This window comes from Sciurus vulgaris, assembly GCF_902686455.1.
Source record: "Sciurus vulgaris genome assembly, chromosome: 14".
Classification (NCBI taxonomy): domain Eukaryota; kingdom Metazoa; phylum Chordata; class Mammalia; order Rodentia; family Sciuridae; genus Sciurus; species Sciurus vulgaris.
Window position 1 is genome coordinate 76,316,972 of NC_136475.1, and position 27,000 is coordinate 76,343,971.

At 36.0% G+C, this 27,000-nt stretch overlaps 1 protein-coding gene and 1 long non-coding RNA gene across 3 annotated transcripts in view; one reads left to right on the forward strand and one right to left on the reverse strand.

The window, feature by feature from the left end:
• PPP1CB (protein phosphatase 1 catalytic subunit beta) overlaps window positions 1–24,927 on the reverse strand; it is a 39,512-nt gene extending 14,585 nt beyond the window's left edge. The window contains exons 1-4 of one of the 2 annotated variants that reach the window (XM_079110343.1): window positions 24,808–24,927; window positions 24,451–24,590; window positions 5,072–5,203; window positions 2,607–2,837 (exon numbers count right to left, since the gene is read on the reverse strand). In XM_079110343.1, the coding sequence (XP_078966469.1) occupies window positions 2,607–2,837; window positions 5,072–5,203; window positions 24,451–24,502 (415 nt within the window). In that variant the 5' untranslated portion in view covers window positions 24,503–24,590; window positions 24,808–24,927. Of the gene's footprint in view, window positions 1–2,606; window positions 2,838–5,071; window positions 5,204–24,450; window positions 24,591–24,741 lie in introns of both variants that reach the window. The other variant, XM_079110342.1, reaches the window with a different exon arrangement.
• On the forward strand, window positions 15,434–23,113 carry LOC306643960. The gene is made up of 2 exons (XR_013759131.1): window positions 15,434–15,815; window positions 15,918–23,113. It is a non-coding gene; the product is annotated as an uncharacterized lncRNA (long non-coding RNA).
• Window positions 24,928–27,000: the final 2,073 nt, after the last annotated feature.

The following is a 27,000-nucleotide window of genomic DNA, read 5'->3' on the forward strand; positions in this document are numbered from 1 at the left end:
ATATAATGCAGTATTTTCGAAATAGCCTAATAGACTATTAGTTTATCTTTTTCCTGCAACATTAGCACTAAGTAAGCAAGCAGAAGTGAAAGGGGTACCTCTGCAGACTGTCCATTTTAACTTGAATGCACTGAGCAACAGTATAATTACTGCCAAAAAAGAAAACTTTCCAAGTGCTTAACTTGGTATTCATTTTTGACTTAACTATATCTTGGCACTACATCAAGAGTAACAACATTTAACAAATGTAATTATGGAAGGTAATGGATTAAAAAAAAAAAAAAAAAGAGTAACAACATAAAGGCTATAATTTTCCTGTAGCCTAGCTTAAATAGCTACAACAAAGATGGCCTCAAGTGCATATTCACCTTTTTAAGACTTACTTGATTTTCCTGGTTTGGCTTTAAGTTTCAACAACTAGGAAAGGGATGAAAGACACAGGTACTAATCTCCTATGTTTTTAGGCTATAGCCTGCCTCTTAATGAGTAAGTGTAACTCAAAGCACTGTTTACAAGCTGCTCTCCCAGGTATTATTCTATTTGAAGTCATTTCCACCCTCAAGAATGAATATTCATACCTCCATTTTCTTTTAAGAATAAACCTATTCTACTCCATATGTAGTTTGAGGAAGACATGGTTTCATGTTCTTCAACCTACTTCCCCTCTACAGGTCTGCTTTAAATAATCCAAACCACATACTACATCACAGAACTAAAACTATAATATTAAAAAAAATACAGAATCATTCCCATTAGAACATAAGCTCCATGAGAATAGAGATCATCTGTCTGGAGTACTGCCACATCCCTAGTGTTCAGAAATGACTGGTGTGGGGGCTGGGGAAATAGCTCAATCGGTAGAGTGCTTGCCTTGTAAGCACAAGGCCCTGGGTTTGATCCCCAGCACCCCAAAAAAAAAAACAAGAAATGACTGGTGTGTGTTTGTGCACATACATATATATACACACATACGTGTCTGTATATAAACATGTGTATGTATACATATGTACACACACATTGTCTTCAAACACTTGTCAAATCATTATATAAATCAAGGAGATACGAGTTTGATTAGGACTCTACCATATTTAAGGACGGACAAAAAGCAAGAGTAGATTCTAATGGGGAATTCTGCAATGAAACAGAATAAATTCAATTAGAAAATCACTGGAATTAATTCTAAATTATAATTAACTAAACATGCTCACTCCCAGTCAATCTAACAAAATCAGCAGACAAAATTTAAATGTAGCAGGGTAATGTAAATAATCATATTTAGACTAGTACAGAACAGCAAATCCTACTGATGAAAGAGAGCACAATAGAATAAGGATACCCCAGAGCATTTAGTAATGGTCTCTCCACGTTTGTAAGCATAGATTAAAATTCTAATAAATTTTGATCTGGTGGGGGGGGTTTACTGGGAACTAAACCCAGAGGAACTTTATCACTGAACTACACTCCCAGTTCTTTCTATTTAGTTTTGCTTTTGAGACTGGTTTCACTAAATTGCTTAGGGTCTACATTGCAGAGGCTGGCCTTGAACTTGTGATCCTCCTGCATCAACCTCTGGATTTGCTGGGACTACAGGCAAGTGCCACTATGACTGATATAAATTTTGACTTTTAAATAGTTTAACAGAATGTCTCAGTAGTTCTTGTGACACAGGGCTAATAGGAGTTTTGGTCAAATCACAAGAATGCTGTGAGCTAAAAACTTCCTGGATATTAGAAAACCTGGAGCCACTATAGACAGAGACCTGCTTCACTTGGGATAACTTACTAGGTAAACTAATTAACACAGGCCATTTCAGCTAAGGAAGCTGCAGATAATCTGAAACAACATGACCAAGGAGATCCCAAGAAACCAATTTCATTAGTAATATGGTTCCCAGTTTCAGGTTCAATTTCCTAGGCCTCTGTTTTTTATTTAAAAAAAAAAAAAAAAAAAAAAAAACAACAACAACTTTGAATTGACAGAACTCTTTTGATACGGAAAATTATTAGGAAAATGTTTCTATTAATTAGTTTTCTTTCATTTTTTTTAAAAAACCAGTTTGTATTACAATTTGTTTAACAATCCAGGAACTTTGCAGACATCAACAGTTCCGGTGTAATTTTAGGTGAGGTGCAGTTTGAAATTTGGGAATCTTGGTGGAGCAGTTAATGCAGCAAGCCTTGTAGGTAAAATACATGCATACTTTTGATAGCACACATAAAGGAATCTCTCTAAAATTCATTTTTGGAAAAATGACCAGGGCCACTCAACATGGCTTTAATTGTTCCCGATGTTAGCACTTTACTCTTCTTGTTTTTTGTTTTTTTTTTTTTAAACAATATATGCATGACCATCAGAAGATATCAATCTGACATATATGGCATCAGGGCCTTCATAGCCACCATAGGTTTTCTCCCCTTTATCCATTTTGTTCTTATAAAATTCTCCTTGGCTCCAAAGTACTTTAGTACTTTCTTGTTAGCTCTGTGGCCACTACGACTGTGTCCCCCACATACACCATAGCCCCTACTCCAGGATTGCTCCCTATCCACCAACTGTCTTGCCCCTTTCTCCATTAATTTCTTTTGAAAGTTTTTATTTTTACTTACATTCATCATAGAATCCATAAATGCGATTGATGCTAGCACACTCATGATTTCCTCTTAAGAGAAAGAAGTTCTCTGGATATTTGATTTTATAAGCCAATAGCAAACAAATGGTTTCCAAAGACTGCTTTCCTCTGTCCACATAATCTCCTAAGAAAAGATAGTTGGCTTCTGGTGGGAAACCTCCATATTCAAATAATCTCAGTAAATCTGTATACTGTCCATGAATATCTCCTAAAAAGAGGAAAAAAATCAGTTTTAGAAAAATTGATTACTGTCATAGGCAGCTTCTATGAAACAGCCCTCAGTGTTCAAACTCTTGTGCAATACTCTCCCCTGAAGCACTATTCCTAATGACTTGTGACACATAGGAAACAACAAAAATGAGATGGGTGAACACTTCCAAGATCAGGTTACAAAAGATCATAACTTCTGCTTACATTCTTACACCTTCTTCCCTGACAGTGGTCTATGGAGAAGATTACACAGCAAAGAACTGAGGGAGGCCTCTGGTCAACAGTTCATTTGAAACTGAGGCCCTCAGTCCATAAAAACTGAATCCTCACACTGAACCTTGACTGGATCCTTACTCCAGAACCTAAGGACCTAGCAAAGCTGTGCCAATTCCTGACCCACAGAAACTGTGGGATGGTAAAGTATAATGTTGTAAGCCACAAACTTTGGGGACAATTTTTTATATAACTGATAACATAATTACTCTTGCTATATAATAGTTTTACTATGATCTAATAAGAACTAAGAAATACATAGTATAAATAATTTCTACTACCTTCAAGTTTTTTCTACATTAAAAAACATTTGAAAGAGTAACTTTAAAAAGTACAGGTGGTACCTAACTGATGATGGTTTTAGTTACAATTTTATGATGCTGCAAAAGCAATATGTAGTTAGTAGAAACCACACTTTGAATTTTGCTTTTTTCCTAGGCTAGTGATTAAATGATACAATACCCTTTCGAGACAGCAGGCAGCAGCAGTAAGCTGCAGCTCCCAGTTGGTCATGCAGTCCTAAGGGTAAACAACTGATACTTTACAGCATACTGTATTGCTAAGCCATGAGGTTCAGTAGGTTAGGTGTATGAATGTATTTTTAAATTATGATATTTTCAGTTTATCATGGGTTTATTGGGACATAACCCCATTATAAGTTAAGGAGCATAATAAATCATTTTAAGATCATCTATAATTAACTACATATGCTTCATTTAAATTCATAAAAGAGATTGATCATTTCTAGAAAATTCTAAATGACTACCTCTTACAGGTGTTACTCTAAGCTAATTAAGTAATTCATTCAATAAATACATACTAATATCACTTATTTGTTGGGCACTATACCAAGCAATACCACGTGCAGGATTTAATATAAAACACACAAAGAAAGAGAATATAAAAAGCATTTAAGGACCATACTAAGCATCTGCAAGTAACACAGTGCAAATGTAGATCTTTAAGAAATATGCCAGAGAGAAAATTTTTGCATACAGCAACTATCCTTGTTTGAGGAAAAGCATAAGCCTATGAAAGCAATGTCATATACACTAATAACCACTAGAAAGAATACCTACATCATCCAAGCAAAAGCCAGTATGATACAGTATTTATACTACTTCTTTCTGTTACGTGAAGGATAGAAAAATGTTACTTTCTATCAAATAATTTTTCTGGTTTTAACAATGGGAACACTTGACTGAAGTTCATAACTTTATGCTTTTAGTCAAAACACATCAAACAAAGTATAAAGTAATAAAATCTGTAAAATAAATTTAAACACTACAAAGTCAGAAGACCACTGATACTGCTGTATTGATCCTCCAAATTCTGTATCTTTTTAAAAGTATTGTACTGGAATGTCCATTTCTCCATATCCTTGACAACATTAAATATCAATCTTAGACATTTTTTGTAGTCTGATTGGAATAAGGGACTTGCTTTATTTATTTTTAATTTTTGGGTGGTACTGGGGATTGAACCCAGGGCCTTGAGTATGCTAGGCAAGGGCTCTTCCATCAAGTTACATTCCCAGCCCTTTTTATTTTGAGACAGAAGCTAGCTAAGTTGCCCAGACTAGCCTTAAACTTGCGATCCTCCTGTCCCAGCCTCCCAAGGCGCATGGGCCTCCTAGTCTGGTTGGGACTTGTTTTAAATTGCATCTCACTGATTATTAGTGAGGCTGAGAACTTTGCTTAATGGTCATTTTAATTTTTTCTAAGATTGGTCTCTTCATATCTTTTGTTCTTATTGTACTGTCACTTTCTTACTTCTAAGGACTCTTATTTATTATGAATTTCTGGAGGCTTTTTATCTGTTGTATGTCACAAATATTTTGTCTACAACAGCATTTTATGAAAATTTCAATTTTACAATTGAAAATACAAGTTTCAATATAAATAAAGGAAGAAAAACATGATTCAAAAGACTTGCTTTCAACTTCACCCATTTACATACCACAAATTTTCAGTGGTGCTTCCAATTCCAAAAGAATAGGCTGGCTGAGAAAGATTTCACGAGACTTGATACATAAGCCCCGAACTTCTGCTTCAGTCATCTGCACAATCTTTCCTGGACGACATCCTCGTACTGATAAACAATGAATACAGTGATCAGTTTTCTAAAATATAAAATAATAATCCTGCAAAAAATAAAAAGAGTTATGCCCCTAATTTGAAGTTCAGAAAAGTCACACAGGTAGCGAACAACCCCACTGGGGTCCTCTGGCTAATAAAGTTATTCTATGATTTCTGGCTCCTATCTCCAAAGTCATTGGCTCTTGACTATGTTCCTGAAGTCTGCTGAAATGAAATGTAATCCTCTTCTTTGCTTTTCAGTGGCCAACTTGAGGTCTAGCAGTCCAAGAGACCCAGACGGTTTCAGAGACAGCACTCCCAAGGGTCTGCATACGCTCTTACCAAAACAAGTCCTGCATCTAGAAAGAGGCAGGAAATGCATCACTAAGAACTTAGTGGCTATGAAGAAAGGGAGATTAAAAGTTACTATAAGTGATTTGGCTTCACATAATTCCTTGAAATATTATCAACAGCCCCAAGAATTTTAGGAACCACTACTTCCATTTGCTGATTTAAAAAACATAAAATGTGCCAGATTGCTCATTAAATTTTATTGTATCATTGTATTCATAATAGGATATTATATTAAGAGCTCTAAAAGGCTATTTAGATATGAAGTGAAGTATGTTTTCACATGAGTGAGCAATAAAATTCATAAAACAGTAAGATTTCTAGTAAGTTCTGCAATGGGATGGGACAGAATGGTACATATAGAGAGAATAGTTATTTGCCCTACTGTACCAAACTTGTAATCATTCCCTTTCATAATCCTCTCTACTGGCTCTTTCCCTTTAATCTTTAAACACACTAAGCTCTCAGTCTTAAGTGAAGTGGCATTTAAAAAGAAGAGAAAGATTGCATTTCTAAACACCCCTACTACTTCCCATTTATAATTAAGTACACACATTTCTTACTAAAAATTGTTACAATTCCTTTGTCTGGTCAATAAGGCAGGCTTAAACTTCTTTAAGTTTAAAGTCAGGACCTCATATTTAAAAGCTGTATATTCTATTAATACATTAACATAAAGGTAACAAGAAGGATATAAAAGGAGACAATGTACAAATGTGTGTTAACAAATATGCCAAAGTCAATAAGACTAACCCTGAAATTCAAAACGATAATCAACAAAACTGCTTTATCATAGGAACTTAACATAGCTTCTTCATCAGTAGTACCTCTCAAACTTTAAGTATCTACTTCTAATGCACATTTGGGTTAACTAAGATCACAATGGACATTTAACTTTGTACTCTCTATTAAGTATCTGGAATACCAGCTTAGATTCAGAAACCCTTTTTTTTTTTTTTTTTGGTACTGGAACCAGGGGAGCTTACCACTGAGCCACATTTTTTGGTATTTTACTTAGAGAAAGGGTCTCACTGAGTTACTTAGCACCTCACTAAATTTCTCTCGCAATCCTCTTGCCTCAGCCTCCTGAGCTGCTGGGATTACAGTTATGCACCACTGCGCACAACCTCAGAAAAAATTCTTAATCTTTTTTTTTTTTTTTTTTTTTTTTGCAGTGCTGGGGATCAAACTCAGGGCCTTATGCTTGCAAGGCAAGCCCTCTACCAGCTGAGCTATCTCCCCATCCCAACAATTCTTAATCTTAGCAGAAGTTTTAAATGGGGGAATTTTGGAATCGGTCTTGAAGGATTGAAGACCTATGGTTCCTTTCAGATGACAAATACACAGCTAAAAGTGACTATTCAGAAAATTTATTAACTCATTCAACAAATACTTGAAAGCCTGCTGTGTGTTAGTTGTTAAATGTAATAGACACAAAAAATGAAACACTTGGCTATTATAAAAAATACTCAAATCCAGGACATGGTAGTGTGCACCTGTAATCCCAGATACTGAGGAGGCTTTGGCATAAGAAACTGAGATTCAAGGCCAACATGGGCAACATAGTGAGATCTTGTCTAAAAAACGAGAGCGAGAGCGAGAACGAGAGCGAGAGAGAAGTTATTGAAATTTAGTTGTAACTTGATGACAAATTTTTTAAAAAGTGAAAAAACTAGTGTGGGTCACTTCATTTAGAGCCCATTTAAAGTGTCCACATTATAGTTACTTTCTCTGTAACATTTTTACAGAGCTTAAAATGCTTCAATTTTATCAATTATGCTAATCTACAAGAGTTAAAATTTACCAAAATGAAATCACATTGCACAAAACCCTCTTACATTTCCCCCATTCATATCTCTGAAATTGTGAGATATTTTGTAATCAATACCTTCATATGATTGTAATTGCCAGTGGCTTTACCCTGCTTGGTGGCACATAAGAAGCATGTATAATCAATCATATTTTAAAAGTCAATTAAATGCTGTCAGAGAAACTAAAGGTTCTTCAAAAGGTTAATAAGAAAGTCTTTGGCAAGTGACCAAATCTTAGAAATGAATTAGTCAAATGTTTGGCAAAATAAGGCAGAGAGCACTTTGCATTAACCATTTCATTTAGTCCTTCAGATATTCCAGGAATCAAGAAGTTACTTTTACCATACAGTAACAGATTAGATAATGGCATCCAGAATTTACAAGACTGGAGAAGTGAAAAGCAGAAGAGCACAATTTAGAACCAAAGTCAGGGCTGGGGAGATAGCTCAGTCGGTAGAGTGCTTGCCTTGCAAGCATGAGGCCCTGGGTTCGATCCCCAGCACCGTCAAAAAAAAAAAAAAAAAAAATTTTTTTTGTCTTAAAACCCAAAGGCCAATATCCTTTGCACTTTGCCACATAGAATTTTGGAACCAAAAGTTTCCTGGGGAAAAAAAAAATCTCGGTATATAATTATTTCAAGCCTGTAAAACCTTGTCACCATAACACACTATTACTAAACAAAATATTTTAAGATGTTATATACAAATAATAAAGTGTACTAAACTTATAATTCAATAAATTTTTAACTATCATACATCTGAATAACCACCCAGATGGAGACATAGAATACTTCTTCCTGCAGTCTTCAAGTACCCTTGTGCCCTAATCAACAGTAATACCAATGGTCACTAATCTTATTTCTTTCACTATAATCTGATTTATTTTTGAATTTTAGACAAATAGAAATATATTTTTACTCATTATTATATCTGTGAGATCCAATCATGAAATTTTATTTAGCAGTCACTTAAAGAATTCTATTGTATGACTATACCACAATATTTGGGTCGTCTCCATTTTGGGGTTACTAGGACTGCTATGAACCCATGGACATTTCTCTTGGGTATGTCTATGGTATAGGAGTGGAACTGATGGGTCACAGAAGGCTTAATTAACTTAGAAGTTACTAGTGGTTTCCCAAAATGGTTATACCAATGTACAATTATACCAACATTGGTGCTCCATACCTTTGACAACAATGGGTACCCCCAGTATTTTTAATTTTAATCATTTTTACTGTATATATAGTGGTGTTCACTAAAATTTTAATTTTACATTTCTCTAATGACTAAGGTTATTGAGCACCTTTTCATATGATTAATACCATTTGGATAAACTTTTTTTTTAAATCAAATTCATTTTAAGGTCTTTTGTTCATTTTTTAAAACAAACATTTTTAATGCTGCCTTGTTGGACACAAGTTATTTATTTCAATGAATCTAAAATTAAAACAATCTTAAAATTTAACCAATCTTTCATTGATTAGTGCTTTTTGCATGTTGTTCAAGAAATCTTCGCCTTCACTAGGAATGTCTTTCTAGATGCTCTGCTGTTGCAGCCCATTTCATTCTATAATCCATCTCACATTAATTTTGTATGTGGTTTGAGGTAACAGGTGAATTTTCATCCATACAGATACCCAGCTGATTCAGTCCCATTTATCAAAAAGACCATTCTTTCCTCCACTAACTTGGAATGGCAGCTCTGTAGAAAATCAAGTGACCATAAACAAGTGTGTGTTTCTGGATATTGTACTCCATTACTATTTTGTCAATTTTTACATCAAAACCGCACTGTCTTAAACGATGCAGCTTTTCATAAAGCCTTAGTATGTGGAAATATAAACATTCCATTTTAGCCAAAATGAGTTTATTTAAATTTATTGGCATTATTTATATTATTATTCTTAAAAATATATATTTTTAGTTCTAGAGGGACACAACACCTTTATTTATTTATTTTTATGCGGTGCTGAGGATCCAACCCAGAGCCTCGTGTATACTAGGCAAGCAACCACTGAGCTACAACCCTAGCCCCCAATATTCTTTTTTTTTTTTTTTTTTTTTTTGCAGTGCTGGGGATTGAACCCAGGGTCTTGTGCTTGCAAGGCACAACTGAGCTACATCCTCAGCCCTGCCCCAAATATTCTTAAAAAAATACTTTTCTCTGAACCACTTGAGAATAGGCTACATATATCACACCACTTTATACCTTAATACACCAATATCTATTTCCTAAAAATACTCTCTGATAGCCGTAATACAAGTTCTCTGGTTTATGATATTTAATGTTGACACAAATGTTTAAAAGAAGATACTACAATTTTATCAACTGTTCCAAATATGTGCTCTACAGAATTTCCTTGTACCCAAGAGTAAAATTACACGTTGCATTTATTTGTTCTGCCTCTTTTGTCTCTTTTTAAACAATATTTTTAGTTGTAGATGGACACAATACCTTTATTTTTCTGTGGTGCTGATTGAACCCGGCGCCTCACACATCACTAGGGAAGCGCTCTACCACTGAGCCACAACCCCAATCCCTCTTTTGTCTCTTTTAATAATGATGTTTCCTTTATCTTCACTGATAATTTTTTCAATTTTTCCAGTCTTTCTAGGTTTAAAATTATAATAATCTTCCTAATAATTTCATTTTAAAAATATCTGCTTTATGCTTTACTGATTTCTGATTTTTATTACATTCCTACTTCTACTTTCTTTGATGGTAATTTGCTTATTCTACTGCTTTCAAATAGAAGCTTAAGGCCCAGTCGTCCCCCCCCCAATACTTACACTTAAAACTATACATAAACCTCTAAACAATATTTTTAGCTGCAATCACACATACTTTGACATATACTTTATCATTCAGTTCAACATTTTTTATCACTTTTGTTGCTATTTCATTTTGGTCTATAAGATATATTAAAGAATACAACTTAATTTCCAACTATTAAGAATACAACTTAATTCCAATCTATTACTGATTTCTAGTTTATTACAAATGAAGCCTGCAATTTGATTTCTTTCAAACTTACTGAGATTTGTTTTATGATACATTAAATGGCATACTTTAGTAAATGTTGTTATGGTTGTTTTACACATACTTTAAAAGCACATATATCCTGTGTGTCCTATTAGGTCCACTAAGGTGTGTTGTTCAAACTGTGCTCTTGCTGATTTTTTTCCGATTTGTTCTACCAGTTACTGAGAAGGTATGTTAACCCACTATGGTTGTGGGTTTTGTCTTCCTTTTAAATCTATCAACTGTTTTGTTCTAGGTCTATATTATTAAATACATTTTAAAAATGTAAGATTATTATATCTTCCAATTGAATTTACCCTCTGAGCATTATGCAATACCCTTCTTTAGTGGTACTTCTTAGCATACAGCTTTTCCTAACCTATAGTTTGGTTAATGGGTGCATGATGTTATTTTTTTTTAACTTATTCTTTGTGTTCTTAAATTTTAAATTCTTCCCTTGTAAACAGTATATAGTTTAGTTTTCTGAGCTTTATCTTAATGTCAATATCTGCTCCTTCTATATTTACTATAATTATTGACAAAGTTTGATTTAGATTTGTTTTCATTTTGTCCCATGTGTTCTTTCCCCCCATTTTTAAAATTTGCACATTATGGACTGGGGAGATAGCTCAGCTGGTAGAGTGCTTGCCTTGCAAACACAAGGCCCTGAGTTCGATCCCCAGTACCACAAAAAAAAAAAAAAAAAAAAAATTTGGTGCATTACAGAAATACATGATGGTGGGATTTAGTTGCACATTCATACATACACACAATTTAACAATATAATTTGGCCCATATCATTCCCTGATACCATCTGTTCTTTATTCCTTTCTTTTTGGCATTCCTTGGGAATAATCAATTTTGTATTATTTCATTTTTTTGTCTATTACTTTTCTAGTTACATATTTTTATTTCTCATTTAGTGGCTATTTTCGAAATCACAAATGTCCTTTGTTCTACAGTTGTTACATGTCATTTTCACATATTTTAAATCTCACAAGCCAAAATTACTATTTTAAACAGTTCAAATTGATCTGTTTACTTACATTTATCCTTACTATTCATTTTCTTATGCAATTCTTTGCTTTTACCTGGCACCATTTTCTTTCAACATAAAGAACTTCCTATAGTATTTTCAAGAGAGAGTTTATTAGCAATAAATTTTCAGTTTTAGTTATCTTTATTTTGCTTTTACTTGTGAAGGACATGCTCACTAGATTTAGAATTTAAGGTCAGCATTATTTTTTTCTTTCAGTGTTTTAAAAGAAACTGTTCTATCCTTTTCTGGCTTCCATAGTTTTAGGTGATCAGCCACATTACTGTTTCCTGTAAGGAATAACTTCTTTGTTCTCTTTTTCTTCTAGTTTTTGGCAATTAATCTATTACTGATTTCAGTACGGTTTTCTTTCTATTTATCTGATTTGGAAGCCACAGAGCTTTCAAAATCTGCATTTCCATCTCTTTCTCTGGTTTGGAAACACATTGGTATTTCTTTTATCTTACTGTATCCTCTCTGAGAGTCCTATTATACATTAGATGCTTCCACTGGGTCCCACATGTCTTTCATTCCCTTTTCTGCATTTTTCCTCCATTTGTTTTCTCAGTGCTGAATAAGTTCTATTGAACTCTTTTTTTTTTTTCCTAGCACTCTATCCAACAACCAAATTCTGAGTTGTAGTTACTGTATTTTTGTTGTTATTGTAGTAGAGTTTCCAAGTCTCTGATAACAAATTCTTTATCTTCTTCCTCTTTATTATGAGCATATTAATCATTATTCAAAAATCCCTGTGTGATAATTCTAATATTTGAATCATCTGTGGATCTGTTTCCTTTTTTCTGCTTTTGGTCAATTTTAGTCCTTTTAGCATGTGCTATAGCATTTTGCTGAATGAAATACTGGATCATGAATAAACACTGCAAAAATTCTAGGTGACATCTTCCTCCAAAGAGAGTTGTTTCATTTTAGCAAAGTAGCAGCAACTCACCCACATTTTCTTGAGAGATGTTCTATTTCAGTTCTGCCTACAATCTTAGAGAGTGGCTGTGATAGAGTCTCAATGGAAAACTTGGGATGTAACAAGGGTCCTCTAACTTGGTGTATGGCTTGAACATTTGCCTCTCTGGCACTAGAAGAATGGTGAGGTAATTGTTCAGATCTTTGGTTTCCCAGCTACTATCTTCTGCTGGGTTTCTTATAATCTTCTCTTGTACAAGTGTACCTTTGAAGTCAGCTAATGACTTTAAAGGACTAAAGGTTTTTCCTCTCTTTGGGACTGGGAACTGAACCCAGAGGTGCCCTACCACTGGCTACATCTCAGCCTTTCAAAATTTTTTTAAAATTCTGAGACAGGACACTGAGTTGCAAAGGCTGGTCTCAAACTTGCCATCCTCCTGCCTCAGCCTCCCGAGTTGCTAAGATTACTGGTGTGCGTCACTCTACCTGGTCTAATTGAGAGTTTGAGGTTAGTTTATGTGTTAGTCCCTTGTCTCCTGGACTTAAGTTTCAACTACTTTAGCAGCCCCAGACTTCTTTCTTCCTTTCCTAGTACAGTCTCTCTACACAACATGTTCACATAAGAATAGTGGAAAAACTACACCATGGTTTAGTAAACTAAGGCCTGAGGCCAAGACTGGTCCATTAAGGATTTTGGACTGGCCTGTGACCTAAGAATACACATTTTTCAAATGACTGGGGAAATGCAAATGAAAGAACAATACTTTGTTATACATAAAAATTGTATAATGAAAAGTTTTTAAAAATACATGAAATTCAAACTTCAATGTCCATAAAGAATGTTTTACTGAAACACAACCACTCTCATTTGTTTATGTATTATCAATGAGCTACCATGCTACCAGCAGAGATGAGTAGCTGCAATAGGAACCACATGTGGCATTACTTTTCAGAGTACCACATATTACAGAGATACCACTAAACCTTGATAGCATGAAGTATTGTTCTTATTGTTATACCATGGTATTTTATTTTACTTTTATTACCAATGTATACTCAACATGATTAAAGTGGACTCTGAATGTTGAGCTTAAGAATGGAATTAATTTTGTTATTTGAATAAAATCAGGCATTTATTTGGTTCATCACAGAATTTTTTCATAAAAAAAAAAAAAAAAAAAAGTTACCAAAGCTTCCAACTGACTCATCTGTTAGCCAAGTGAGGAAAAGCCATATTACCAATGGTGGGTTAATTAAATTGTGTTTCATTTGAAAATCAAAGAAATTTGAGACAATAAATTTTAAAGACTATTATTAACCTTTCTGTAAGAACAGTAATTTAAGACTGGAAGACATTAGGAGCAATAACAGTTTAAAAACAAGACAGATGATTTTGAGCAGTTTTCCTTGGTTCTTGAATAAATGACAAATATCAATACTTCTGTTTACGTAAGGAGTCAAGCCAATGCTGACTTTGAAGTGGCTGAAAAGTTAGCTTTTAAAGAATAGCCTGTGTGGAACAACTACAGGCAAGGATATTTTCAAAGAAGCTGAGAAAATTTAGTACAACCTGAAGTGTGATTTTCCAAGACATGTTATTAACCAATAGTGGTATAAATACACATGGAGCATAAAAAGACTTAGTTTGACAATTTTAACTTGTGATAATATTGGGTGCTTAAAGGCTATGGTGCAGTTATTCTGTAGAAAAGTATCTTAATCTATCATGTATTATACCAGTAGAACTGACAGTTAACTTCATTTGCTCTTAAATATCCTGATTTGCCCCACCAACACAGCAGTTTCACGGCTTAGCAGCGATAGCTTTGTTGTGACTTTTTTTTTTTTTTTTTTTTTTAACTCAGGGTTTAAAATGAAATTTGTGTGAATGGTAAGAATTATCTTCATTATTACCAATCAGAATGGTTTTAGGAATTAGATTTAGCTACAAACCTGATAATGTTTCTTAATAAATTCAACCCTGAACTATAAGAAAAAACCCCACCCTTTTTGTAAATATACGCTGTGGTAAAAGTCATTTGAGAACAACTAATCCTGTTTGAAACACAAACAAGCTGCTTTCTACAGTTTCCCTGCTGCCAAAAGTTGTAACAAGTGAGATCTTTATTCCCACACAAAATTGCAGTATATTTTCTATGCTCAAAATATGGCATCCTTCAAACCTCCATTCAAGTGCAAAATAAATTTTGGACATCAAAATCTGTGCAGATTTTGGAAGTAATTAATCTCAAAGTAATGACATGTTAAATGGCAAATATCAAGAGAATTCTATAAATGCTTTCTAAGTGATGAATATGCTCAACTAAAATCATGCTCATAGACTAATAGTAGTATTGGGTAGTTTTAATCTGTGTGAAGACATCTTTCAAGATGAAATGCATAAAATCTCATTACAAATCACTATCTGAATAACACTTGCAATTTGGATGGAGAACACTAACTTTGAACCTAAATTAAGCAAAATATTATCCTTGTCCAAAGAATTCCATTTTCTAACATATTACAAAAAATTGTACTCCACCATTATATTCCAACTTTATTTGCATAAAAATCTTCCCAATGTAGGCTTGCTTTTTAAATTACAAAAGGTGTGTGATATATGCTGAGTGTTGAATGCACACTATGTTACCTTTCACTAATTATTTGTACTTTCTCCAACAGGTTCTTACTTAGAATTATTTTCTCTAAAATAAGAAGGATGGCGAGAAAAAAGGAAAAAAAAGAAAAAAAAAGAAAAAAGAAACAAACCAAACCCTAATTCTTCCACCTATACATGTCTGCCTCATGAAATCTTAGTAATCTTCATTAACCACTGATTTTTAATTTCCTTTTACTCTAAGTGCCCCCGCCCCCGCTATTCATTCAAGGTTATATACTAATCGATGACAGTCAAATCTAGATTTTTCTAAATTTGTGGGGTCAATTTCTCCATATGTAGCATAAAAGTCTATAGCAACAAAAAGAATATTAAAATTTTACAGGGTTAGGATTGTGGCTCAGTGATAGAGCACTTGCCTCACATGTGTGAGTCATTGGATTCCATCCTCAGCATACTATGCAGTTTGTCAGGCGGGCTCAAACAGCATTTATAGTCACTGTATATTGTTCACTGCAATGCACTTAACAAAGAAACACAAAGGTCAGTTAAACCAACAATGACCTTAATGAAGTAAAAATTATTGACTTTATTAAACCTTAACTCATGAATATATGTCTTTTTCATATTCTATATGATAAAATGGAAAGTACCCACAAAAAGCACCATAACACACTGGTTGTTGTGTGGTCTCAAAAAACACTTGCAAGACTGTTTTAGTTCTAAGATGATCAAGTTACATTTTTTTTTTTTTTTTTTTAACACAACACTTTTCCCCCCAAATACTGGGAATTAAACCCAGGGCCTTATGTTTGTCACTAAACACTTTTTAATGAAAAGCACAATGGATGAAACCACAGTTTTATCCGTTCACTGCAATGCACTTAACAAAGAAACACAAAGGTCAGTTAAACCAACAATGCCCTTAATGAAATAAAAATTATTGACTTTATTAAACCTTAACTCAAAGATACTCTTAAAAAAAAACCAAACAAACTCGATCTGTCGTTTCAAAGAAAATAATAGATGGAATTTGTTGCCAAGGATAAAACTAAAAGCTTCAAAGTAAAAATTAGGAATATTTGCATCTAGCACCATGAATCTGATGGCTTTTCCATACTTAAGTACTGTTCTCATGAGATTGTGTTATAGTATTAACAAATGTAATTTTAAAAAATCCATTAAATCCTATAGTCCCAGATGTGGGACACGGATAAAAACTTAAACTGAGCAATAAACATACCACTTACAGTAATTTTTGAAATAAATACTGTTTTTAAAGTTCTATTCTTTTAAGAAAAATAGGTGAATGATAAAATCCCTCAAAAATATATATATTTCCATGTGTATATATATGAAAATATAAGCTCTAGATTATGATTTGCAACTTATTTTAATGCACCTGTGTTAATTTCACTAAAATATGTGAACTGAAAACTTGAGATTTTAATAGGTTAACATTGTACAAGATGTGTCAACATTTGGAAATCTACACAATTCAGTGGAACCAATTTCCAAATGACTAACGTATGTTACAAGATTCATTTAAAGTACAAGATCAATGGACTTCAATGTATACAGAAAAAGATTCACTGATATTATTTCAGATTCATCTTACAACTAACCTTTAAAAACTACCACTTGTTGATTTTTGATACAATATCAAACAATATCCATAATTATCTAGAAAAGCTATTAAAATGCTACTTTTTCCAATTACATTTTTATTAATGCAGATTTTCTTAACGTACTCAACCAAAACAGTCTCAAATTAGCCTGGAGAATTCAGTTGTCTTCTATGTAAAAGGACACTGAAGATCTGCATAAATATAAAATGACAGCACTCTTCTATTTTTGTTTTAATAAAGATTTTTTCATGAAACTTTATACTAAAATATCTCAGGTTATTATTACTTTAAATGAGGAGTAAATATTTATAAATTTTTAATTCATGTGAGTTATTGGTAAATAAAAGCTTCTGTCCTCAATACTTCTAAAAAGTATGGGGAAGCTAAGTGTAAAGGAGTCCCAAGTTTGGGATCTAATGACCTAGTCCCTAGTCAAAAAAAAAAGTTACAAGCCAGGCACATGTGTAATTCCAGCAACTTGAAAGGCTGAGGCAGGAGGACTGCAAGTTAGAAGCCAATCTCAACAACTTAGATTCTGTCTCAAAATTAAAAATAATAATAATAATAATAATAATAATAATAAAAAAAAACTGGGGATATAGCTCTTCTGAGTTCAAATCCCAGGATTAAAAAAGTTATTTAACACAGCTTCTAAAAGAACTTTGCATCATTTTATTCTGCCCAGAAATAACTCTCCCTGTTCAGCGCCAAAACTGGAATGACAGATCAGATTGTACACTTTGGAATATGATTTAATGGGAAAGAAAATTCTATACATGTATACATACATATGGGAATTGTGGTTGTATGCTACGAACACAAAGTGAAAAGACACATTAATCGGTACTCAGAAATTGCCTTCTCAAAAATTAGTACTGTATAGGCAAGGTATAAAACAGCATCATCAAGAGTTCTCTATTACCTATTTGCTCAGGTTTGTACTAAGCAATAACAATGGCGAACATTTTCTAACTTCTTATGTGCCAAGAATTGCTTGAAGTGACTTACCAGTTTAATCTTAACATATACATTATAAACTAGGTACCTACTATTATCCCCAATACGCAGAAGAAACTGGAGCAGAGCTGAAATTAAGGTACACGTAAAACCTGTATCCTTAACCTTATACAACATGGTTTCCCCACTGCATCAAAACTTCCTGATATTTCTTGGATAAGCATTTAATTGAGTAAACATCTGGTTATCATTTTGGATTCACATAACTATTGCAGTTGGGGTCTGACACCCACAAAATCTGTTACCTTCCATCATCTACTTTAGACCTTATTTTCTGATGATTTCCAAGTTTCTCACTCAGAAATCTGGTCATTTCTCTCACTACTTTGGCTCCATTATCTGATAATCAAACAACATATACATCATTTAGTTATATTACAACATATATGAAGTACCTATGAAAGTTCCTTTTCAATTTACTGTTTAAAATTTTATACTGAGCTATTATTACTGTTAGATATAAAATCAGAGAAAGCTATGTAATACCAGATATTCTTAAATTTATTTTGACAAGTTAACTTTTTTGATTTCTCTTAATCTTGAAAATAAAAAATAAGACCAGGGGAAATGGAAATGGTATCAGACAAGTACTAAAAGAAAGTATATTAGTCAACTGTAACTGACCAGATGGGAACTTCTGTTACTAAGGGATATTCTGATTAACATGTTTGGAATAAAATTCCTTCATGGTGAAATAAGCTGTGTCAAAACCTCCAATTACACAGTGTGGGCATGCATCAAGAATGAAAGGTATAACCCATTAGGTTAAGCACATAACCTAATACTTATACTTGTCCTTGAATAAATGCAGGTAAATTTGAGAATGGAGGGCCTTAAGGCCAGTGAATTTCAGGAAGGTTACACATACTCTCATGAATCACTCTACTCCAAACGCCAACAATGCAGAAGCAGAATAAGGCCACCACTGCCTTTTTCCCTACTACATGACAAGTACCCAACTAGACCCAAAGATTGATTTCTTACATCAAACCAGGAAAACACTGGCTACTAGTTATTTATACTTAACTTCAGAATAAGTTTCTTTTTGGTCTTTCTACCTCTAGAAGCAGAATGGTTTTGTCTCCATTAAAGTATCTTCATCTTATCAATCTGATGAAAACGCTGTTAGATGATACACTTCAAAGAATGAGGTGTAAAGATTACATTTTATCCACTAATAGCCACGACTTTTGAGAACCCAATTTAATCATGGGAATAAGGGGCGTGGTGTAGGAAGAAAATGAAGAGTTGTGATCTTGACCTTTTTTCCCTCCTACTGTCATCAATTTTCTATTTTCCAGGAAGATAAGCCTTAAAATGGCTATTTACAGCTGCTAGTGAGGCAAGAGTCTCTGCCTAATGGTATAAATTTGTATCCAATGAAAATTAAATCACAGAAAACTCAACTGGGAGTCCCCATCCACCATCCCACCAAACCGCTGTCAAGCTCGCTGATATTTACAAACCATTTCTTCTCCTAGACTCTCTATATCCCACACTTCCAGGATTATTCTTTGTTTCAGAAACACTTAAGATTTTAGTCAATATTTTAAAGTATCTTGCCATTTCTCTATACTTATATTATTTTATGGCTGATATAACTGAGAATACACACCACTGAAATGTATAGTCTTTTAAATGATAAAAGCGAAGTGGAATATAAAATATAAAAGGAAAAAAACCTACTAGATGCAATTTACTATCTTCCTCACTAATCCTAAATCTTAATACAATACTGTCTCAAATTTAAATAGATCTCTAAATTCCCATGAATCCTTATCTTGGACTTAAGACATCATCCAGAAAAGCTCTGGTTCTACATTCAAATCACAAAATAAAAACATTTCTGGGCTACTTCTTCAAACTGTCAGATTCTCTTACTTGCTGGAACTATTAACCAGATGAGTGGAACTCCCTAATCTATGAATCAGTTATCTAGTCTCTCATTCAGAAGAATCAAGTGAAGAAACAAACTATCCTTCAGGTGATCCTTTTGAGTCCCCAACCTGCTCTTTTCTACTAACTCTTGCCTCAGATTTATATACAACTTTCACTGTGGAAGCAGAGGTTGCCAGGAGCAACTAGCACTTCCTCAGTCAGAATTAAACAATTCAATCCATAGAGGTGTTAGTTCTTCAAATGCTAGTTACCATATGACTCAGCAATTTCATTCCGAACTATATATACAAGGAAGCTGAAAACATAAGTTCACACAAAAGCATGTTAAGGGCAACATTTTCACAATAGGCCAAAGGGAAAACAAATGTCCATCAACTGATAAACGGTGTATGTTCACATATCATTTAGCTATAAAAAGAATAAAATGCTGATACATGTTATTATAACACATATGAAATTTCAAAACATTTTTTTTAAAAGTCACAGAAGACCACGTTGTATGATTTTATTTATATAAAATGTCCAGAATTCAGAGAGACAGAAAGTTGATTCGTGGTTGCCTAGGGCTGTGGGGGAAAGGGATAAAAGGAAAATGGGAATGTCTATTTCTGGGAATAGGGTGTGTGTGTGGTGGGGGGCGGGGAGAGAGTGAGAGACAGAGAAAGTTCTGAACCTGATTATGATGCCAGATGTACAACTCTGTGGATATACTAAAAACCCACTGAATTACACACTTCAAATAGGCAAACTATGTGGTACATGAATTATATCTCAATAAAGCTGCCATTTAAAAAGGAGGGGTCTTTAATGTGGTTTCATTTATCTATTTCATTTTGCAAATCCATTCCTTTTTTTAACCTTTAAAAAGACACCAAGAGAAAATTTCCTACTTGCTTAGTCTGTCAGCCTAACTAAATCTTAAGATTATGTGATCCACAAGGAAGGAAAGAAGATACACATTCAACCACAGCAGTTCCACAAATTCAGATAGCTGATAGGTCAAAACAAAAAAAAAAAAAAAAAAAAAAAAAAAGTATTCCAAGGGTTTCATAAAGCTATTAGTGGGTCCAAATAGAGACACATTTTTTACCATGTAGGTTTATGTAGTGCGACTATTCAACAACTGGTGGTATATAAAGCCTCTGTACAAGCTTTCATTTGGGCTTGTTTTTTGTGGCAAAAAAACCCAAACAACAAAAAACCTTAAGAAAGCTAGTCTATCACAGACTAATTACTTTTGAGATATTGCTGAAGACACCTCAATGACAAGGAAAAACATTCATGATGTACTACAAGGAATATCTTTGGATTGTGGAATTATGGGGGATCTTTCCTCCCTTTTATACTTTTCAATTTCCCAAGTTTTCTACAATAAGAACGACTTACTATCATAATTTGAAAAAAGGCAAATCCCAAATACATGGTTTCATATGTAATACTGAAGGCATGATGCATAATAGACAAATTATCAACTAGCACAGCTTAGTTTTTAAATACTTGGATCATGTCTGTGGTTGGCAACAGAGATGGCACTATCTCAACCACCCAGCAGCAGTTTAACATACTAACCTCCTCCCAAATGCATCAGATTCTACTCATCCCATTTCCCTTCCCCCAAAATAAATTCAGCATTTATAGTTTGAACTAAGTCCCCCAGGTGATTCTGCTGTACTCCCACTCTCACCCTAACTCCTCAGTGAAGAGCTAATCTGAATAAAAAGCTTTTACTGGGTTTTCTGGGTTACCCAAACAAAGAAGTTTCAATTTAGTCAAGGGCACTATAGTAAGCTAGAGGAATGTGGTAGCAGGGGATTAAGTAGTAGAAGTCTTTGGCTTTTAGTTCTAAGTAAAACTTAACTCAAGAAAATATACTAAAGAATCATGTACTATCCAAATAACCAGTATTATTGTTTTACATTAAATAGCATAAATTTATTAAAATGTCCAAAAGGTTCTCTGATTAGATAATATGACCAACCAAAAGAGAAAAAGCAAAGTAGCTCATAAAATGTAGTTACTAAAACTGTGTACATCTGATTGGCAATTCGATATAGTAAAAAAGAAAGAAGAGCCAGAGGTGGTAGTGCACTCCTGTAATCCAGCAACTCTGGGGACTGAGGCAGAAGGACTGTCCCAAGTTCAAGGCCAAGCCTCAGCAACTTATGGAACCCCTAAGCAACTTGGCGAGACACTATCAAAAAAAAAAAAAAAAAAAGGGGGTAAGGGGGTGGGGATGGGGATGTAGCTCAGTGGTAAAGTGCCCCTGGGTTCAATCACCCAAACCAAAACAACAACAAATCCCTCACAAAAACAATAACAACAAACATAAAAAAGGAGAATCAGGAATATATTATGGAACTACAAAAAGCATTTTAAAATGAGATCAGGTCCTGCTGAATTTTTTTCCCTTATTGTCAATTTTTTAAATTGACAAATAACAATGTTTTTATTGTGTACAAAGTAATGTTTTAAAGTGTGTATGTATATGTGTATATATATATATACACACACATATACACAGTAGAATGGTTAAATCTAGCTAATTCACAAAGGTCTACCTAACATGGTTATATTTGTGGTGAGGGCACACATTCACTGTTTTTCAAGAATACAATGTACCCTCATTAACTGCAGTCACTTGCTACACTATAAAACTCTTGAAATGTATTCTTAACTGTAATTATGTATCTTTTGTTGGTCACACTTTCATTTAACAAAAAAAATCTAACCATAGCTATTTTGCTCTAGGCAGCTTTATAAAATACCATCACTTGAATCTGAGTTAAATTTAATTAGCACGTATCATTAATGAAAACAAAGGGAGACAAAAATTTTTTTCTTTGAAGCCTAAAAATAATTACAAGAAAATCCAAACCTGCTCTGGGCAAGTCCTTAGATGATCTAGATTTGGGAAGGTGGGGAGGAACCTGTAATACTTAAGAATCTCAGGGAGGCACTGTCAAACTAAATATGCTTCTGCAGGATTAAGAAGTAATGCAACTTCACTAATGGTACACTGAACATAGAAACAAAGAGGCTGGGAAAAGTCGAAACATTACTTACTTAGACTGGGATCGCCTTGAATGAGGAGACCGTGTCTTATCTTTGGATTCCTTGTGCCTGGCACAGTGGAGTTCAATAAACACTTGCTAAATTAAACCAGGAAAATATATCTGGACTAGAGTTCTTGTAACAAAATGGAAAGATTACCCAAAACCTGAACCAAACATTTAATCTGGATTCACAATGAAATCATCCAGGCTACTTTCCCATGTGTCCCATCCCCCTCCGCCCCATAACCTCAACCCCCACTAGAGAAATTACTTAAGGATATGTAGTCATAAAAAGGTACATTTGTCTGACTTGAAAGGTTCTAGATTGAGCACATTTTAACACAAATATACTGTTTTATGCCTATAAGTCTATGTATATGGGAAATAAAAAAGTAAGTTCATACAAATATCAGATTTTTTAAATATTTAAATTTACCAGCAGTTTAAAATATATAAAAATGATGGCCAAGATAAACTCTGAAGACTAACAAGATACAAAAATTTAAAAGTAAGTGTAATTTCCTCATAGGGCAATGCAAAGTACAACCCCCCCAAAACAAACAAACACATTCACATCTGTGAAAGACTACAAAGTCTTTAGTGAGCACTGACTGTAAGCACCAGGGGGCCTCCCTAGAATAACTTCATAGTAAAAGAAAAGGTAAATACGCGTTCCTAGTAAAACTTTTGCTTCCTATTCATTCGCAGACTGCTGGAACGCTTTCACATCTCGGGTGAATATATCAATTTAGTTACACAAGGGATACACACGAAAACGATGTTCAAAAATTTTAGATAACAACACTTTAGTTGTAAAAAGGAACTTAGTACCTCCCCCAAAGTCATACACTCTTCTTTGATGATTTTCCAAATGTAAGTACATACTGCTTCGCTCTAGTAAACATTTACCTTCGGGTAATTTTATAGGAAATACAGCAGTATATATGCAATCCTTGGAAGATGTCTTGACAAAGAGGACTCTATTTTAAAAGACTTAAATTCTTTCCTATATACAAAACAATGACCATACAAATTTTAGGGTAAAGAGACCCTTTGGCAAAAGACTGCGTTTAACTTCGCATAAAATCCTGAGACGAATCGATACAACTGGCCTTTCCACCTCTTCCCTTTCCCCCTATGTTCTAACACATAACTAATCAAAAACACCAGGGCCCTGAAAACTTTAAATGCTGCGAAGACTTGTATGCAAATACCTTCTCAACCCATGAGAGGCTTTACCACAGACCTTCACTAAGTTTGTACAGAAATCAAACTCCGTTCAAACCTGTTAAACGTTCAAATCCCAAAGTCAATTGCTTAAACAAACGTATCTCTATGTTTCCCCTTTCTTAACATGTATCTTCAACCCGATCAACATTGTTTCACTTTTTTTCCCACGCCGAATAATAAACTGTCGGTAAACTCCCGCTAATTCGATCCTTTCCTTAAAGAAGAGTCGGTTCTAGCGCATCGTGTAAAAATGCAGAGCAGATGAAACAGTCCTACCGGAGAGGAGGATTTTTAGAAAATCTACTCCCGGAACGACAATCGGAGGCAACCAAGGGCAACGCACAAAGAGAACAGAGAAGAAATACACATTCCAGGGACACACAATGCCCAGCGGCAGGCACCCTCGCCCCCTCCTTGGAAGGGTCACCAGAGGCTAGCACGACGGCCCGGGGAGCCCCGAGGCCCTTTCCCCAGGCTGTCTCCGCAGATGGGCTCGTCGGCCTCGGTCCCAGGGCCCGGCCCCTCTCGCCCCGCCGCTCCGGAGGCCGCCCGCCCGCGCCCCCCGGCCTCTTCCCCCCCTCCTCGCCCGCCCTCCCGGGGACTGATGCCCGGGCGGGCAGGGGCCCCTCCGGCTTCGCGGCGAGGGCAGCGAGGGATGCCCGGCGCCCGCACTCACCCTCCAGCAGGCGGGTGATGAGGCTGTCCACGTTCAGCTCCCCGTCCGCCATCTTGTCGGCACCAGCTCTCCTTCCCGGCAGCGGGAACAAGGGCTTCTCGGCGGCAGAGGCTGCGGCGACGGGCTCGGTGTTCTCTCACCTACAAGTCACGCGGCGTTTCGACCCCGGCTCCAACTCCCCCTTTTCCCGGGCCCTCCCCCCACCCCCTCCCCGCCGAGCAGCGAGAGCGCGCGCACACTCGGAGGCACCCACAATAAATAAATAAATAAACAAGCAGGGCCCCCACGAACCCGGCCGCGTCAGACCCAGGCCGCCACCTCCTCCTCCTCGGCACCGCCCAGCTCCGCAAAGCTCACCAGCGCCGCCGACGGCCCCACCCGCAGCGCCACTCACTCCCTACGGCCCTTGCCCGCCGCCGCGCCACGCCGCCCTCCGCGCAGGCGCGCCGCGCGCTCCCTCGCACTCCCCACCCCTCCAGGCCTTCGCGCAGTCGCAGTGGACGCGGTTCGCCCGCCGTTGTCGACTGAGCGGAGGTGCGTGGCCCTCCTTTTTACACGTCCACTGGGCCGAATCGCCCGGGCGGCGCAGGCGCGGGGAGGGATACCGGTTAGCATAGCCGAGGAAGGTCCCATTGCGCAGAGGACTCGTAGGCAGAGCTGACCTTCCTCATTCGCTGCACCCCCGGGCGCGATCGCTTTGCAGGCAGAGTGGTTGTTGACCCTTCCGCCTTCCTCTTCTTTTCTTTTCGTCATTCTCTGCTTTTGCGAGAAATTTCTCACGTTTCCGTTAACCAGGAAACGTGGACTGCAGTTTGAAACCCAGATGTGTGTAAGCATGAAGGGGTTACTCTGCTGAAAAAGTTTGACTTAGTAAACAAGGGGTTTTATAACCCACCCTTCTACAAGACTAGTTCCCCAGGTGTCCCTGGATGAAACAAGCATTAAAGTGGACCCTGGAAGAATCATCAGTAGTAAAAATATACATGGGTACTCTTTTCTATGTTCTCATTAGCGCGTGCATCACACCTTACAACCATATTCACTCTGCGGATACCATTTTCCCACCGTGCTTTTCTGTTCATGCCTGTGTTTTATTGCTTAATCTTCCTATCTTGCCATTATTTAAGCATTTATCTCCCACACTCACTCAACTCCCAGAGGCGAAAAACACATTTATCTTTGTGCCTGCAGCCCCCACCAAGTCTCTTGTCACATAGAAGAAGAAACATGGGATCTAGGGAAGGTTAGTTGCTCAACTTTCCTTCCATCATATAATAACTGCCTCTAAAAAGACAGGAGAAAAAGTATCCATCTAAAGGATCTAGGCAAGCAACTGTATTTAGCCTGCTTTGGCAAGTGGTCAGATGGATGGCCTTGACCCATTCCTTGGGTGTTTTTCTTAAACCCAGACATAACCCTGCCCCAAGCTCAAGGCAGGGCTCCTTCCTTTCATGTATCACTAACAACAACTAACATTTACTGAGATTCATGTTTGTACTCTAGCGCTGTTTTAAAGGAGATAGCATGTGTTATCTCATTTAATCCTTACACAGCCCTTACAGGTACCATTATTTTTATTTTGTGACTGGGGTTAATCCACGTACCTAGCTCCCAATCCCACAAATAAGGAGCAGAGCTAGGATTCAAACCCAGACATCTAGTGCCAGCATATGCACTCTTAAGGTTTGTCATATACTCCCTCTCTGTGTGTGAAGTTAGAACAGTCAACCATTCATAACCATGTTCTGTCTGGAGTAGATTTCACAGACTCTGCAATTACCGCCAGTTCATTTTGGGCCTTAAGGTGTAAAGAAATGGCTCATCACCACTCTATATTCTTTGTTGTATGTTTATTCATACCCAACTTCATCCCAGAAGAAAGGATTCAAGGTAGCTTACATAAATGTATGCAGCAGAGTAAATTAAAAATAAGTTCAAGAGCCAGGTGTGGTGGTGCACACTGGTAATTCCAGTAACTTGGAAGGTTGAGGCAGGAAGATCAAAAGTTCGAATCTAGCCTCAGTGACTTAGTGAGGCCCTTAGAAATTTAGTGAGACCCTGTCTCAAAATAAAATACAAAATAGGGTGGGAATGTGGCTCAGTGGTTGAGTAGTTCAATCCCCGTTACCCACCCCCCAAATCTCATGAATATTTACATTATGTGAAACAAAGACAAAAATTAACCTCATGTCAGTTCAGGTCAGATTTGCCTCTAGAGTAGGTACCCGCCCCCCTCTTTTTTTGTCAGAGCAAAGATGTATTTATTGGAAGAAATTTGGAAAATGAAGGAAAAAATATAAAAATCACCTATAATCTCACCAGTCATAGTTACTTTTCTGTCTTATTTCTGAATAATGGCCCTTGAATATTTATCAGTACATCATTAGGCCTAGGGAGACATCTCTGTCACATGTCAATATCCTGGGGTAATTCCAGAAATGTCTGTGAAGGTAAACTCCTGCATTTTATTTGGACTTCCTGGTTGAAAGGGGCCTAGGGCTTCATAACTTGGGGGGATCTTAATAAAATCATGCCCTTATTTTTACTTAC